Source organism: Equus quagga, chromosome 2, assembly GCF_021613505.1.
Source record: "Equus quagga isolate Etosha38 chromosome 2, UCLA_HA_Equagga_1.0, whole genome shotgun sequence".
Classification (NCBI taxonomy): Eukaryota; Metazoa; Chordata; class Mammalia; order Perissodactyla; family Equidae; genus Equus; species Equus quagga.
The window spans coordinates 4,647,306-4,664,115 of NC_060268.1; the positions used below are offsets into that span (position 1 = coordinate 4,647,306).

Below are 16,810 nucleotides of genomic sequence, written 5' to 3' on the forward strand. Positions count from 1 at the left end.
CTTTGAAGTTCTTTTGGCCAGCCTCTTGTTTTTCACTATGGGTATGTTCACATAGGGCAGCTGCAATGTTAAAAAATTGCTACTGGTTGCTTCCAGCAAACAACTTAGTGACAGAACTTTTCCTAATGAGCCAGCTCTTAGCCAGCTCAAATAACAAAAGTCCCATGTATAAGGTTTTACCAGGGAGCTACCAGCCAAGTCAAATGATGCAATTCTTTGGAGATGGAGCTTCTGGAAGAGCTCCTAATCCGATCTACCCCCTTCAGTGGTTGTGTGGCTGCTGGTTTTCACAACTGTTATGGTTGCAAGTCTGCTGTTTTTCAAAGCTACCACAGACATGAGGAGAAGGAAATGGAAATAGGGCCAGTTAAACCACAACAAAGCTTACTGTTCTTATTGAGATGTACACATTTTTCTAGGATAAATGCTTCTCGGACTGTTACAAGTTCTAGGTTAACTTCCTGTGTTGTGAAAAAAGTTTATTTTGACAATTTTCAGCAGTGTCTGTGTAGCTTCTATAGAAAAGCAGATTTTCATAAGTCTGTACTTGATCATTCCAGAAGTCTCTTGGTGACCAACTTCTAACTTATCAAATGTGGCAGCAGTGGTGCTGCATGCCTTCTGAGGCTAGCTCACAAAAGGATGTGCCTGACTCCCTCTCTTGGATGTCACCCCTTGGGACCAAGAAACAATGCTGTGAGAAAGCCCAGGACACATGAAGAGATTAAACATAGAAAATTTGACAGATGGCTCCAAGTGAGACCCTAGCCAACAGCCAGCAGCAGCTACAACCATGTGTGTGAAAAGCCTTCAAGTTGTTTTCAGCCACCATCTGACTACAACGGCATGAAAAATCCCAAGCAAAGACCTCCTAGCTGAGCCTAGTTGCCTCCCAGAAACTTTAGCGACAATAATAATAGTAAAGAATTGTTAGGGCCAACCCCTGGCTGAGTGGTCAAGTAGACGTGCTCTGCTTTGGCAGCCCAGGGTTTTGCCAGTTTGGAAACTGGGTGTGGACATGGCAATGCACATCAGGCCATGCTCAGGTGGCATCCCACATAGCACAACCAGAAGGACCTACAAGTAGAATATACGACTATGTACTGGGGGGTTTTGAGGAGAAAAAGGAAAAAAAAAAGAATTGTTGCTGTTTTATGCCACCAAGTTAGGGGGTACATAGTTACAGATTATTGGAACTAATCTGGATACTAGGAGTGGGGTGCTATGAAATTAAACTTTAAATACGTGTCATTGGCTTTGAGCCCTTGTGATGGAAAAATTCCAGATGGGCACTGAGGCTATTGATGGAATCCTAAAGGGCCTTGACAAGGCTTTTGGTGGGTACCAAACAAAGGCAAGAAAAAATGTTACTGGCAGTTACAGGAAAGGTGCCCATTGTTAAGTCCTGGCAGAGAGTTTAGCAACACTGTTGCCTGTGGTAACATGACAAATGGAAAACGTGTGGATATCTAGCTAAAAGGAATTCCAGGAAAAGTGTTGAACATGCCACCTGGCTTCTTCTATTTGCCTATGATAAAATGAGAAGGAGAGACATCATTTAATGAACAAATAGATAGCTAGAAAAGAGCCAAAATTCTGGTTTCGAAATAAAATTGTTCCCATTCCCAGATTCTCCAGATGGCAAACAATTTTCAAATTCAGAGAGAGCATCCTGGCAAAGATCAAATCCAGGACATTGTCAGGAAAACACAATCGATAGACAAAGCAAAGAGAGTGTGACCGTTAAGCCTCAGAAATACTTTAAATTGGTTCCTCAGACTCTTTTAAAAGATAAAATGCTCTCTAAATATTTTAAGAGTGTCCCTTGTAGATCCTCCCAATTAAACACTAGGGCCTCTAAGAATCTAAAGAGTGTTTCCCTCCTCAGCATTTCAGGGAGTCCAAGGCAGAATAGAGCTCATCTCAGAGAGATTTGTGAATGGGGCTTTTGCTAACAGCAGGAACACCAGTACAATTCCTAGAAGCCTACAACGTATTTAAGGGAATTGTATCACTGGAAACGCCACCACACTGGACTAAAGGAGACAGAGATGGTACAAGATGAAAACAGGCCTTTGGACACCTAAACTTCAACGGGCATGAAGCAGATTTAGAATACTATTCAACCACAAGCACAAGCCTCTTTTGGTGGGAAATGAAAAAATATTCAGAAAGCAGATATTAAGATCCCAGAGGGTGTAGCCAAGACTTATAGAAAATTATTCCCAAGAAGTGGGAGCGAGTCATAATCAAGGGACTGGTAACATGCGCATGAATGATTTTCAGATTTTCTGTGGACCACTTGGTCTCCCATTTCCATGCTTTGGGATGGCAATGTCTTCATTAGTTGTGCTCCACCTGCTCCACCATGGTACTTTGGATGTGGGGAATAGGTCATTTATCTCGTAGTTCATAGATGCTCACGTTGGGAAGAAGGAAACTCATCTACACTTGGACCTGATTTGGATTACAAAAACCTGGACCTCAAACCTGAACTTGATACCATCACACATGCACGTTTACGGAGTCACAGTCAGGGTAAGTGTGCTTTGCATGTGGCAGGAACGTAAATTACTTGTGGGCAGAAGGAAGATGACGGTGGTTTTAAAACATATCTACCAGTTTTTGACACTCCTTCCATCACAGAAGGAAGTCTAATTCCTCCTCCCGTGAACATGAGCTGGCATGAGTGACTCACTTCTAATGGAAAGAATACAACAGAATGGATGCTACATGATTTCTGCGTCTAGGCGACAGGATTTCCCTCCAAGGATGTGTGCTCTAGGAACCTAGGCACCATGCTGTGATGAAGTCCAGGCCACATGGATAGGCACATGTCATTGGTCTGGCTGGTAGCATCAGTTGAAATCCCAGCTAACAGTTAGCATTAGTCATCAAACACGGAAGGCAGATAGTCTTCAGGATGACTTTAGTCCCAGCAACTACTTGATCATAATGTCACAAACAGAACTCAAGTGAAAGCTAACTTGATGAGACTAGTCAGTACCCAGAATTATGACAGATAATAGAAACAAATGATTTTTGTGATTTAATATCAATAAATTTGGGGTGCTTTATGATGCATTAATGGATAACCAGAACTCATTTGATATTCGTTTTTCTACGGAATCTCTGCACAGCACAAATCATTTCTCACTCTTTACATATGTATATGTATATACAGAAACATACCCATTTATTTTAATCTTATGGAAGTTTAAATTTTTCATGAATTCAGAAGTTTTTCTTTACAAGTTTCTGGCTGTTCGAGTCCTGCTTTGATAAGACTTTACCACTTCAAGACTTTAAATAAAGTCATGTTTCTTTTCTTCTAGTATTTTATTCTATTCTAATATTTAAATCATTGATCCCCCTGGAATCTATTTTGTTATAAAACATTTGATAAGTACCCAGTTTTTTTTCCAAATGACAAGCCAATATTTACTGAATAGTTTTATCCTTCAACTAATTAAAATATAAGCCATGAATTTAGAGATAGTGTTCCATGGACTAAAATATTCTCTTCGATTATTTGTTGCTTGAAATAGTATTATTATTACTCAATTCTTTTATTGTAAGACTTTGCTGTTGGAAACCTTTAGAGAGAAAAATTTTAAGTTGGAAACTATAATCTGTATTTTAGTGTGAGTAAAGGATTTGAAGGTAGTTATGGTATAAATATTGTTAGATTTTTGAAGACATTGGGACTGTAGAAAGCAAATGTGAGAGGAAAACCACTTAGGGAGGTCAAATGAAAAGGGTATTAAGAAGTAGAAAGTGGCAGGGGCTCACCTGGTGGTGCAGTGGTTAAGTTTGCGTGCTCTGCTTCAGCAGCCTGGGGTTCACCAGTTCGGATCCTGGGCCTGGACCTACACACTGCTTGTCAAGCCATGCTGTGGCAGGCATCCCACATATAAAGTAGAGGAAGGTGGGCACAGATGTTAGCTCAGGACCAATCTTCCTCAGCAAAAAGAGGAGAACTGGCAGCAGATGTTAGCTCAGGGCTAATTTTCCTCAAAAAAAGCAAAAAAAGACTAAAAAAGAAGTAGAAAGCAGCATCACCTGCCCAGAAATGGAATGACCTCTAATAAATCAATGAAGCTTCAGATTTAGGGACCTTCACTCACACAGGCCCCTTCCAAGGCTCTAGGATGCGCCCTAGCAATGAGTTCACACATTGTTTTTCTAAAATTTGCAGTCTTTTTCGCACTCCCGCTTCTCTTCCTTCACGCTTTCCCTGAGGCCAGAGAGCATCGGAGTAAAACTGGCAATTTGGGAGTCTGGCTAAAAGGAAGTTATTAGAGAATGCATTTAGCATGAGCTTAGTAGGGTATGTTTCTGTGGTTTGCAGCCACATCAATTTATGGATAAGTTATTGCTAGTTGTTCTGGTGTTGAAATTGCTTCCAGGAGTATTCTGACCACTCCCTGTGCTGACTTATCCAGCACAGCGATACAAAGATTTGTGGTCAATTGAGAAAGCTGCAATATACCATTTTTACTGCAATTTGGAAAGCCGTTTTGGGACATTTCACTTGGAACAAGTGAAAAACAGAGACTCCTCATTTGGCAGTACTTTCAAATTTATTTAGTAAATAACAGAAAATGTGGTAAAAACTGATGGATTATAAAACAAATGTGATAAAAATGAATAACAGCAATAGAAAGTATTCTGCCATCAACAACAAAACTGTCTCCAAAACAAATTTCAGATCACATCAATAGCTTTAATTAATTAAGCAAAAATTTTAATTGAGGTTATAAATAGGCTTTTGGATTATTTTATAATGCAATGAATGGAGAACAATGAATTGTTCTAGCTCAGAAAAAGATTTACATTTCTGGCTGACCTGACATGAAGCGCGACGCCAATGAAAGAGACATAGAACTTGGGAGGAGGTATTATCGGGTGTCCTGGCACATATTTAATAACTGGCTCTCCACAGAAAAAATAATAAATAAATGGCCCGATTTTTAGGTTTTTTCAATAGTGTAAATACTTCCATCCTGCCCAATTCAACCTACCAACATGACGTCATCAAACTCAAAGTTGGGAAGAGATGCACACAATCAGCTCTCATGAGAACAAGTGCGATGTGTGGTTTCCAGCCTTCTCATCACCACATTACAAGGTGGGTATGAGTGACATGAGAGCTTTCCAGCTCTCTCATCACTGTGTTACAAGGGGGACAGCAACTGTAAACTGGGTCACAAGTACCGTCCATTAGTATTTGAGAGTAGTCATCGCCCAAAGAAAATTCTTTGAAATATTACACTTCACAAATGAAAGAAAAAAGGCTTTTCTCAATTTGACAACAATCCTAAAGTTGTACATGGCTTTAGTGATATTCTGTTAAGAGGCGGAAAGCAACTTTTATGTTATCAATAGAAATTTCAATGATCTTACTTGAGGAAAGACTGAATTGAGTCTTTATTCTTCATAAAAATATCACAAAATAATGGTCAAATGGAGAGGAGATCAAAGATTATGTAGCCAGAAAATATAAAGAGAAAGATTTTAAAAGTGGATTAGGCAATTAATAAAAATATATTCTTTTTAAAAATGAGCTTGAAGTTTTAACAGCTATTTGTAATCTATTTTCTCATTATAAATAAATATTTGCTTTGTCTTTAATTTTGTATTTATAATTTCCACTCTGTTTCTTAAAGAGGACCCTCAAATCGGTTTTAGGGGCCAGCCCCGTGGCCGAGTGGTTAAGTTCTTGCGCTCTGCTTCGGCAGCCCAGGGTTTCATGGGTTTGGATCCTGGGCCCGGACACGGCACTGCTCATCATGCCATGTTGAGGCGGTGTCCCACATGCCACAGCCGGAAGGACCCACAACTAAAATATACAACTACGTACTGGGGGGATAAGGGGAGAAAAAGCAGAAGAAAAAAAAGAAGACTGGCAACAGTTGTTAGCTCAAGTGCCAATCTTTAAAAAAAAAAAACCAAACTGTATTGGTTTTAGAACCCATTAGCCCCTGGATGTGCTCCACAATTGACTCATAATTCATCTTAGAGCCAGCTTGACTTTCAGATGCTAAGTGATAGTCAGCTACCCCCAATGGTAAATTCTGAAGAAGAACAATTTTTCGAAAAAGTGTTCACAAAGAGCTGAGTTTTCTGCAAAATCCAACACTTAGCAACTTTTATTTTTAGGTGAGTCAATTAATGTTTCCAAGGATTACTTCTTCATTTTGAACAATCAAGTTAACTTGTTTCTGTGTGCCTTCTGAGATAATTATTTTGGGGAATCAAGCTAAGAGATCTATGGGAAAATATTTTTATAGATTAAAGAGATACATGTCATTCCTGAGCCTCGCTTTACTCTTATTTTACATATACAAGATACGTTGTGGCATTATAGTGAACTTCGACACAGTGATCCTCAAAAATTACTAAATTTCCAGAAACAGCTTGGTGATACAATGTAATTATGTTAAAATGACCTATTCAAATGAACTTGTGGAGACATATTTTTTTTTATCAAAATGCATGCAAAAATAGTTAATCTACTTCATTCCATAAAGGATATAAGCTGGCTTTCAAGTAAGATGGTGAGATAAGTAAAGCTTTAGGAAATGCTCTGCTTCTGAATGCCTTTACATTGTCATTAGAATAATTTTAAAATAACACTTTATGCAATCTCAGGGAGAAGAAACAAGTATCTTCCAGATTTAGCTAGAATTTTACAAACTCTCTGACTGTCCAGCAAAGAATTAAGAATTTGTATGTCTTTGAAATCAAGACTTTTACCAAAAATTGGCCGGTCGTAGGCTTATTTTGCTCATTCTCATTCATGTTGCTGCCTGCATTATAATTTTTTTATGCTGATCACTGGTACTATTTGTCGCTAATCCACATTTTGCTGCTTAAGTGACTGATGAGGAGCCTCATTCTAAAATATTACTTTGTCAGAAGGAGCAAGCCTTTATTTATGACCAATTAGCTCCTGGATGTTGACCTCAAGTTAAATCAATAAATAAGTTGAAGCTGCTTTTGCTATAGCCTTATGGTACTAGCTCTTGAGCATATAAACAGAACAATGAAATAGACAGCCAGGAAGTAAATTTATCTGTTCATATATGGATCTAAAACTTAGCATATGATAAAATGTATTTTGCCACTATTAAAATAATATGAGCAACATTTATTCTTATAGAAAATGCTTAAGTGAAAGAAAAATCAGGATATAAAAATGGCACACATAAAATTACTGCAAGAAAACATGACCAAACCTTAACAGTCTATATTTCTATATTTTTGTCATGCACATATGCTACTTCTTTAATAAATACACATATTTTTAAGCAGAAAAAACAATGACTTTTTAAGAAAATCTTTACTTCTTGTTGTTAGCCTATTATGTTTTAACTGTACGAGACGCTATAAACTAGATTTCCAATCTCCTTTATGTTTCAGTGCCCCACCATTTATACATGGTTTATGGGGCTGAGGGATGAAAATTTTCAGCCAACTACAAAGTTAGAAGGCACAATGCCTAAGACTGCCCTCATTTCTGACAGCAACTGTAAGTTTAGGGGATTCCCAAAACCATGTTCAGGTTTGATAATTCACTATAAGGATTCACAGAACTCACAGAAGGTGAATACGCTCATGGTTATGGTTTATTACAGGGAAAGGGGACCGATTAAAATCAGCAAGGGAAGACGTGGATAGAGTAGAGCTTAGGAGAAGTACCAAACATGGAGCTTCCATTGCTCTCTCCCCACTGAAGCAGGATGAATTACTCTTCTAGCACTGATTTGTGACTATATGTATGGAGAACTGCCAACCAGGAAAACTTACCCAAGCCCCAGTGTTCAGAGTTTTTATCAGTACTGCATTAGGCAGGCATGATTGACAGACTGACTGTATACACGGTTGATGTGAGTCTCCAGGTCAACTGATACCACTGACCCAAAAACCTACATTGCATTGTTGGTCTTTCTGGCATGGTCAGCCCTCACCATAAACCACATTGTTAGACTACCCATTATGGTCAAAGTCCCTAGGCAAAGAAAAGACACTAGAGATTAACTTCCAGAAGCTTTGGGCAAGGCCAAATTCTTTATATAAGTACTAAGTAGATCAATAATGTAGTAGTTTACCATGTGTCCCAAATAGTATGACAATTTATCTTTGATCTAGTCCTCAGTATTGGCTGCCATTGGGATTAAAGTGGTGACAAGTGAGGCAAAGCTCTACTAAAAGCCTTTTGAAGTCAATGCTTTACCAACTGGAATACCTAATTCACAATTCAAGAACCCTTACGTCTAATCACTAAGGTTGATTGTTCACTTTCATAAAGAAAAAGTTCTGTTCAGTGGATAGAGAGGTCATCCTTTAAACATACAAGATTGATTTAACCTGAAATACAATTGGGTGTTAGGATATAAATGATTACACAGTTCTAATGTTTAACTTACTATTTGCTTCATGTATGTCTGTAAGCCTAGTAAACCACAAAAAGTTCATACTATTGGCAAGCAACTTGGGTATTAGGGGAAAAATAACAGTGCTCCCATCATGACACCTTTTAAATAATGGACAGGGACTTGGGTCACAGGACAGGAATCCCAGGCCTTCAGTTGTGGGAGGAAAGCTTCATACACAGCACCCTGACCCCACATGAGTGCTTCTCAAATGTTCACACCAAACCAAGACTTTTTAAGAGAGGAGGGCTTTTAAATATATATGTAGATTCTTTGTATTGATTCAAGTCCTCTTTAGCATAGAATTTTTATTATTATGCTCTATTATAGCACTTTCTTATTTATTATATATTAGAAATTATATCTTCATTATAGCATTACTTAAATATGCATAATTATAAAAGCAATTACTTACCATATAAAACTGATTAACGACTTATAAATTCTGTACAAGTACGACACCTAAACAAGTAACGTAAACATTTACAAACTAAAATCAATGAAATTCTAATGAGCATATTTATGCGCTACTTCTCCCTGATTTAATCCTCACTTATTTTGTCCAATTTTCTGGAGGAATATTAAAAAAACACTCATTTTGGGGGAGCTCATCCTATACTACCAAAGCACAAAGGTAAGTGTATATACTCAGTTCGCAGATTCAAAATAAAAAACAGATTCCCAAAAGGAGAATAATCAAAACGTATAAAATATCAGTCAAAAAAGAAGATGCATTAGGCCCCTGGGACCAAACAGTTAATCATGTCACCGTATTTCCATTCAGAAAATGTGCATTTGTCAAATAGATAAGGAGACTGTTATGAATCTGGTGTATGAGATGGAGCAGTATGACCACCCTTTAGCCACAACAATGGACACAACTGGCTGACTCTGAAGAAAAGGCCAGCCATAACCATGACTCTTTTACATTCACAACTCAACTCTAGGAAAATATAGGCAAATTGCTCATCTGGGTTCTTAAAATATTGAGATAATGGCTCCCAGTAAGAAGTTACTAAGAAATGCAGATGAAAATGACTATTCATCACCAGTGGAGGCTTCACACCTCATTGAGAGCCCGAGGGGAAGTGATCTCGGAATCATAGTCTATTGTCAAACACCAAGTGATGGAAGGCTGCATAACGACTCAGCCATCAACAAGGCCGAAGGTTCCAGCAGCAGGAGAGGGCATCCAGGGCGCACATCAGTCCATATGTTAGACTCCAGTGCATATTCTTCTTTACGAACAGAGTCAGATTTAGCTTTTTGTGAAGTGTTTGAAATGTGGTATCAAGGACGGAAACGAAGTGCTGCACTGAACGGATACACAGAACTATTCTTTTCCAGTCTTTACATGGATCCAGAGGATACTGGGAATTTGACTGTATTGCTAACACTGTCCAGTGCTAATTCCAAATATTTAAAGCCTTGATGCACACCTAACCAATAAGTACAGAATACTGCAGATCTCTTACATAAGCATTGTGAACAGGAGAGAAACCATGGAGGAAAGACTGCTTCATAGTCAAAGCAAAATCATCAAGTCTAAACATGTTTATTTGTCTGCTTTCTGAGGCTCCGAGAAAATGATCTCTTCCTACTCATCCAAAATTTATTATCCCAGGTTATGAATTATTAGCTTGAGTCAAGTTTGTCTTTTCTATTTTTTTGGGTATGCACAGCTAAATACCAGTGTGCAGAGCCAGCTAACACTGACTCACAAGAGCCGATTGTGTGCATCTCTCCCCATCATTAGGTTAATATCACACTAGTGGCTGAAATTGATGATGAAGCATTCACGCCACGGAAGTCAGTAAACTACAAACAGGGGCTTTCCTCCCTCCCTCGGCTCCGCTCCCCCACTCCCCAGTGAGCAAGCTTTTCAACATTTACCAACACACCACTGCACCTCAGTAGTGTTGCGTACTCATTCCAATATTTTCTGAGCTACGGGTCACACAATTTGCCAAAAACAGGGGACAAAACAGTGACCCAAATAGACATAGCTCTTGTCTCATAGATCTTAACCGTCTATGTAGCTACCATGCACCTTTCTTACCTTATTCCTTACTGTCGCTTACATATCTCCTACTCATTCTTTAAGCCATATCTATTTTATGTGACACTAGCATCTCCCTTTGCTAAACTTTTATTGCAGTTGTGAAAGTAATAATGCTAGCCAATAAGAAAACTCTAAATTATTTCCCATGTATCATCTTTTCAACAATATTTCAGGCCACTTCAAAGCAGACAAGTTTTATTCTTTTTTGCAAGGTTTGCTTAGCATGATGTACATTATGGGTGGCAGGAGTTGGGAGCTGGGGAACACTCAAAATGTTAGAATTGATTGAAGAGAATGCTTTTCTTTTAACATAAAATGGTGTGGCTTACATTTTCCACAGGCTCCTTTCTAGTATTTGTAGGACTAGGAAAAGGGGTATAAGTGGAGAATTGCAGGCTGGCTCTCACCATCTCTTCCCACCCTCTGACTCTATCCTGCAACTGTGAGGTGCCATGCATCAGTGTGGCAGGGCGACTAACCTTCCCATTTTGCCTGCGACAGATGAGTTGTGGAAGACGGAGGAATTCACTGCTAAAACTGGTAAAGTCCCAGGCAAACTAGGATTCGTCATCCTGTGGATTAATGAAAGAGGATTATGCAAGCAGGCCTTGACAGCACACAACACCTGCTGGTCAGAGAAATCTAGAGTTTTGGAAACCCAAAGCTTGGCCTAGACAGGCAGGGTGAGTGGATGATGGCTCATGAATGCTGGCTGGGTAGCTTCCTTTTACCCTACAGCCTCCTCTCCCCCAGAACTATGACAGATTTAGGGCATGTAAGAGTAGAAAAAGATACAAACATGTTTACAAAATAAAAGATAGTAAAAGCATGTTCGAGTTATCTTCATTTCTTTTCTTTGCTGTTGTAAAGCCTTTCTTCCTGATCTCCTGGCCTCCATTTTTTGGCCCCGTTCCGTCTATTAACTACATTATATACAACAAGAGTGATCAAACGTGTGTAGAGCTCTTCAGTGGTCTTGAAGAAGAGGGCAGGATCCCTAACATGGTAAAATGGGCCTGCATGATATGCAGACCCCCAACCCCTCGACACACTGGACTCATGTTATGCCACTCAGCCCCTCACTTATCGTCACACTGGCCCTACTTTAGTTCCAGAAATGGTCCATGTTCTCACCTGCTTCAGGGCCTTCGCTGATGCCAGGCGCCATGTGCCTCAGCCACTATACAGAATCTGTTTCCTGACAAAGTCTTCCCTCTCCATTTCTCAGTCGAGATAGGGCCTCATCCCAGCTCTCAGGGCTCACTCTGCTTCTCATTTTTGGGTCAACTTCGTACTTTGTAATATAATAACGTATTATTTGAGTAGCATCTAAATCCCCTCCTAGACTTGCAAGCTCAGTGAGGGCAACACAACGTGTCCTGCTGCTTTATCTCCATATTCAGGCTTACACAGGACAGAGCAACTATTGGGGGAAAACAGGAAGGCAGAAAGGGGAAGCAAGCAGGCTTCTATGTAAGGTGGGAAAGTTCTCTACGCTGGGAGCTTTAACGCATCTACTCTAACACGGGTATCTTGTAAAACCCCACTCACTTTAAGGGCAGGAGTTAATTTGTCACAACTTATTTGTTTTCCTGTTAAAGAGAAAGCTTGAGCAGAATATATTCACATTGGAAGGATATTGTTCTGTGATGTCACAGATTTGTGAAATGGCAGAAAGGAATAAAAAACATTAGAAAAATCCAAGTAGGGATTATAGACTATCTATAAATTCTCTTTCATCTTCCTCCTTCCCAACCCTCTGAGCCTGATCATATTTTTACGAAATCTAATATCAGGCGAAAAAAGCTATTAAACCCATTTTCAGTAAGGTATAATAGATTAACAATACTCTTTCATGAAGTTCCCAGAAGCTGTAACATTTGAAAATGCAAATAGCCTTAAGTTAAAAAACTCAGTTGGCATTTCAATTTTGTGGATGCCATTTTGAGAATAAAATCATTCCATATGGCCAAATAAGCAAAAGAACCCGTTTCATTTTTCCAAAGCAATTATCAAGCAGCATGTACAACAGATACCTTCTCTGTCTCCCTGCATGTACTCTGCTGTCCTCTCTTGCTGAGCCCCATCAGAAAGTGCCGCGCCCAGGGAAGCGACCGACCTCACGCCCCAGAAAAAGCAACCCATCTACAAACGGCGGAGGGAGACCCGAGCTCCGGAAAAGGAGCAATTTAGACAAACTATACAGAAAGCATATAAACTTCCTTATTTAAACTCTAGGAAAACACTTTTATACTTAAGACACAGCCTAGGGCAGCAGTTCCACGCCCCATGGGACAGCAAGAAGGCAACGGCTCTTGCGCCCCTGCAGCGAGGCCCAATTCGGTACCGGGAACCCCATAGGCGCACGTGCCCAGCCGCTCTCTGCACTGCGCATGTGCCAGTCGTGCCCACACGCAGGCGTAGTGTCGCAGAATCACAGCATCTATGGCGAGGACCTCGCGCGCTCGCGGGGACTCTGGTTCTCGCGCGGGAAGACGCGCAGGGTGTACACGGCGCGTGCGCAGGCGTGGGAGCGCGCGCCTCTTTCTCCTCGGTGCCTTGCGGCCGCGCTTCCTCTCAGCGTCATGGGCCGCCGCCCCGCTCGCTGTTACCGCTACTGTAAGAACAAGCCTTACCCAAAGTCTCGCTTCTGCCGCGGGGTCCCTGATGCCAAGATCCGCATCTTCGACCTGGGCCGGAAGAAGGCCAAAGTGGACGAGTTCCCGCTCTGTGGGCACATGGTGTCTGATGAACACGAGCAGCTGTCCTCCGAGGCCCTGGAGGCCGCGCGCATCTGTGCCAACAAGTACTTGGTGAAAAGCTGCGGCCGCGACGGCTTTCACCTCCGCGTGCGGCTCCACCCCTTCCACGTCATCCGCATCAACAAGATGATGGCCTGTGCTGGGGCCGACAGGCTCCAGACCGGCATGCGGGGGGCCTTCGGAAAGCCCCAGGGCACGGTGGCCAGAGTCTGCATCGGCCAGATCATCATGTCCATCCGCACCAAGCTTCAGAACAAGGAGCACGTGGTGGAAGCCTTACGCAGGGCCAAGTTCAAGTTCCCCGGCCGCCAGAAGATCCACATCTCCAAGAAGTGGGGCTTTACCAAGTTTAATGCCCATAAATTTGATGACAAGGTGGCCGAGAAGCGCCTCATCCCGGATGGTTGTGGAGTCAAATACGTGCCCAGTCGTGGCCCCCTGGCCGCGTGGCGAGCTCTGTACTCATCAGGTCTTTGACGGCGCTGCCTCCCGTGACCCTGCTGGTCTGACAGACACTCACCAATAAATTTTATTCACTGGCACAAAATAAATGTTAAATTTTAAATATTTTGAAAAATATTTATCCAATTTTTAGAATATAAACTACTAGAAAAGTACTTTTTATCTAAATACCAGAAAGAGTTTTAGTGTCAAATGATACTTCCCTTTCAAGTGAGAGTGAAACAATCTGCACGTGATTTGTAGAGAAAGTTATTGCAATTCTAATCTGAACACTTTTAACTTGGGAGCGCCTAGGGAAATAGGTCAGAAGTTTTGTTTGTAGTGAAGTCATAAACTATGCAGCTATCATGACCTTGACTAAAAATAGCTAGAGAAAATCCAAGATTTGTAGAGGAAAAAATTCTTAGTGTTTGTAGAAAATAAACAACGAGGGTGAAAATAATGGTAGGTGTTAGTGATACTTCAACTACAATCTCTTGGTAACCAAAGTGTATTTTTAAATTTGTTGCTTATGTTTTCCTTATAAATTTCTGTGCATTGGTTCTGGAATTACCTGTCACCTCCAATTATCAGCCTTAGGATAATTGGGTGTCACTGCAAAGGGCTTCCCCAGACAAGCTTTACACTCACTCACCCTCAGGGGAGAACGGTCCAATCTTTTCTTCATCCCAGAAAGGTGATAGGTTGACAACAGAGCTCATGCTGCTCCTGAGTCCCAGTAGAACAGAAAAGAGAAAATGACACTAAATCAGCGATTTGTGCCCTAAAAGGACCCCTGCGAGAGTTTGCAATCTGTAGGTGCTTGCCCTGCGTTAGCGTTAAATGATCACACGGATGTGTTCTGCTTTGTTTTGTTTTAGAAACTACATAAGCTAAAATTTCTGGGTCTGTACTACATTTTGAAATTCTAGGTCTTTAAGTTATTTAGTCTTCCGAATCGCAATCCTGCCAACAGTGCCCGCAGTTTTCCTAAACTAACTATTCATTTCAGCGTTGACATACTCAATGAAGGCAACAAAGGGAGTCCAAAAAGGTATAGAAACACATGCGTTTTAAATTATTTCCATTTACTTAAAAAATTCCTTTGTCAATCATAAAATTTGGCATCTGATTTGATATTTCTTTTCTACTTGTATATTTTTAAGCTAAGCGGCTGTTTCGAGCTATAATATTTTTCATATGTATAAATGAGAAATATAGCAAATACTAAATAAACGAATATAGAGAAAGGGCTCTGCGTCCTAAGAAGCACCGTATTCGATATGTTTTACTTGATTCTTTAAAACTGTCTCCTAGGAAATTCAGTCCTGTGCAGTTCGTAAATGAGGGTAGACTGGAGCCAGATCTTAGGACTCCTCTGCAGTTCTGTGTGCTTTTTGCTGTGCTGTCTTTGAAAAACAAAAACTCGACCTCACAAAAATCAAAATGCAAAACGAAACGAACAGTTCCTTAGTTACATGTTAATACAACAATGATGCAGCTTTGAAATATTTTCCTTCTTCATTATTCCCCCTTCTCTTTGGTCTCAAGCTTCTCAAACACCTTGACCTTCAGACTTGTGACTCTGCTCACTCTCTCGGTACAGCTAAGGCTGAGCCACTCAATGTCCTCACCCTAAGAGACTGCCAACTGGGTTGTTGATGCATATAGAAATGTGGATGAAAAGAAAATGAAAGATTAAAAAACTGGTAGGTAGGTGTCATTAAGGTTTATTTGACTTTTCCTACGATTTTCTATTATAAACTATTATATATAAATTTTATTTCCTTTAATGTTGATAGAAGGACACTTTCATACACTAGTTTGTCTTAACAAAAATCCTGTTAACTTATGTTCTCCAAGCCATGATATTGGTTTTTCAGCATTTTCCTATTTTCTGGTCATTCTAATTATGAAAAAATTCATAAGATAGTTGAGCTTAAAGATAATTTAATTATATTTTTGCAGAGCTCTTCATCATTTCTAGATTTCTATTCAAAATGGAAAATCTAATTTGGGAACATATTGTGTATTCATATATTTATGCACTACTGCAGTGAAACAGAAGTGTCTGCTCATTTAAAATAAATACAAAAGCAAGTACAGTTAACTAAATTCAAGCAAATATTGCCCTATTAAAGTCTTTGATTTAGTTGATGGAGTTTTCAGGTTTTATGGAAAATACTGATTGAATCAGAAGATGATAAAAACTTCAATTGGGCCATGCACCATATCAATTTAATTTTGAAAAGCACATTCCACAAATGATCGTTATATAATCTACCATTTCTCCCTCCCTCAAAGTGTGAAATTATACTAAGCATATTTAGCCTGAAATCCTTAATTTTTATAAAAATATACACCAGCTCTGGCAAGAATTGGCTGTCACTGATATTGGCAGGCATTGTCCTTCCACTTTAGCAGCTTTGTACTGCCTACCCGAGGTCATTCAAATAGGACTTTACAGTGTCATTATTGACCTAAGGAAGGATTGCAATGTGGTAAGAGATCATTTAGCCCCTGTCATCTCCTGCCTTTATATTAATGACATAGGTTTGGGTGTTTTTTTCTTTTTTTGGAGTAATAACTTCACTGTTTTCATAGAAATACCTACATATTCTTTTTTTAAAGTAGTAATGTGGAAAATAATGAGTAAAGTCAAAAGTGAATTAAATTACACCAGCCATGATAATTCAAATGAGGTCCTTGTCATGCTTAACAGTGGATGACAAGGACACCTGGATTCGAACCTCAGTTTCTTCACTTACTTGAGCAAATTACTTAGTATGTATTGCCATTCCTTAATTTTAGCAACTATAAAATGAGGTTAAGACACTATGATTAGAAGGCTGTTTTTAGGATTAAGTGGGATAATCCATTGAGACAATGAATAGGATTGCACCTTGCAAAAGTGCAAAAGACTAACGTTAACTCATGACCGTTAATGTTGGTGTGGTCACTGTTATGTTTGCTCCTGCCTCATGCTTCTAAGCTTCTAAATTTCTTTGCTTGTAGTGTTATTTTTTCATGATTTATAACCTTAATATTATTTTGCAACCATAATTCCCTCCAGGAGTGTAATCTGAGTTCTACATTTAATTGGATTC

At 39.8% G+C, this 16,810-nt stretch overlaps 1 protein-coding gene across 1 annotated transcript; it reads left to right on the forward strand.

Annotated features, from left to right (window-relative positions):
- The first annotated feature begins 13,085 nt into the window (after positions 1-13,085).
- On the forward strand, positions 13,086-13,739 carry RPL10L (ribosomal protein L10 like). The gene has a single exon (XM_046655302.1). The coding sequence runs from the start codon at positions 13,086-13,088 to the stop codon at positions 13,737-13,739; it is 654 nt and encodes a 217-aa protein (XP_046511258.1).
- The last annotated feature ends 3,071 nt before the right edge of the window (positions 13,740-16,810 follow it).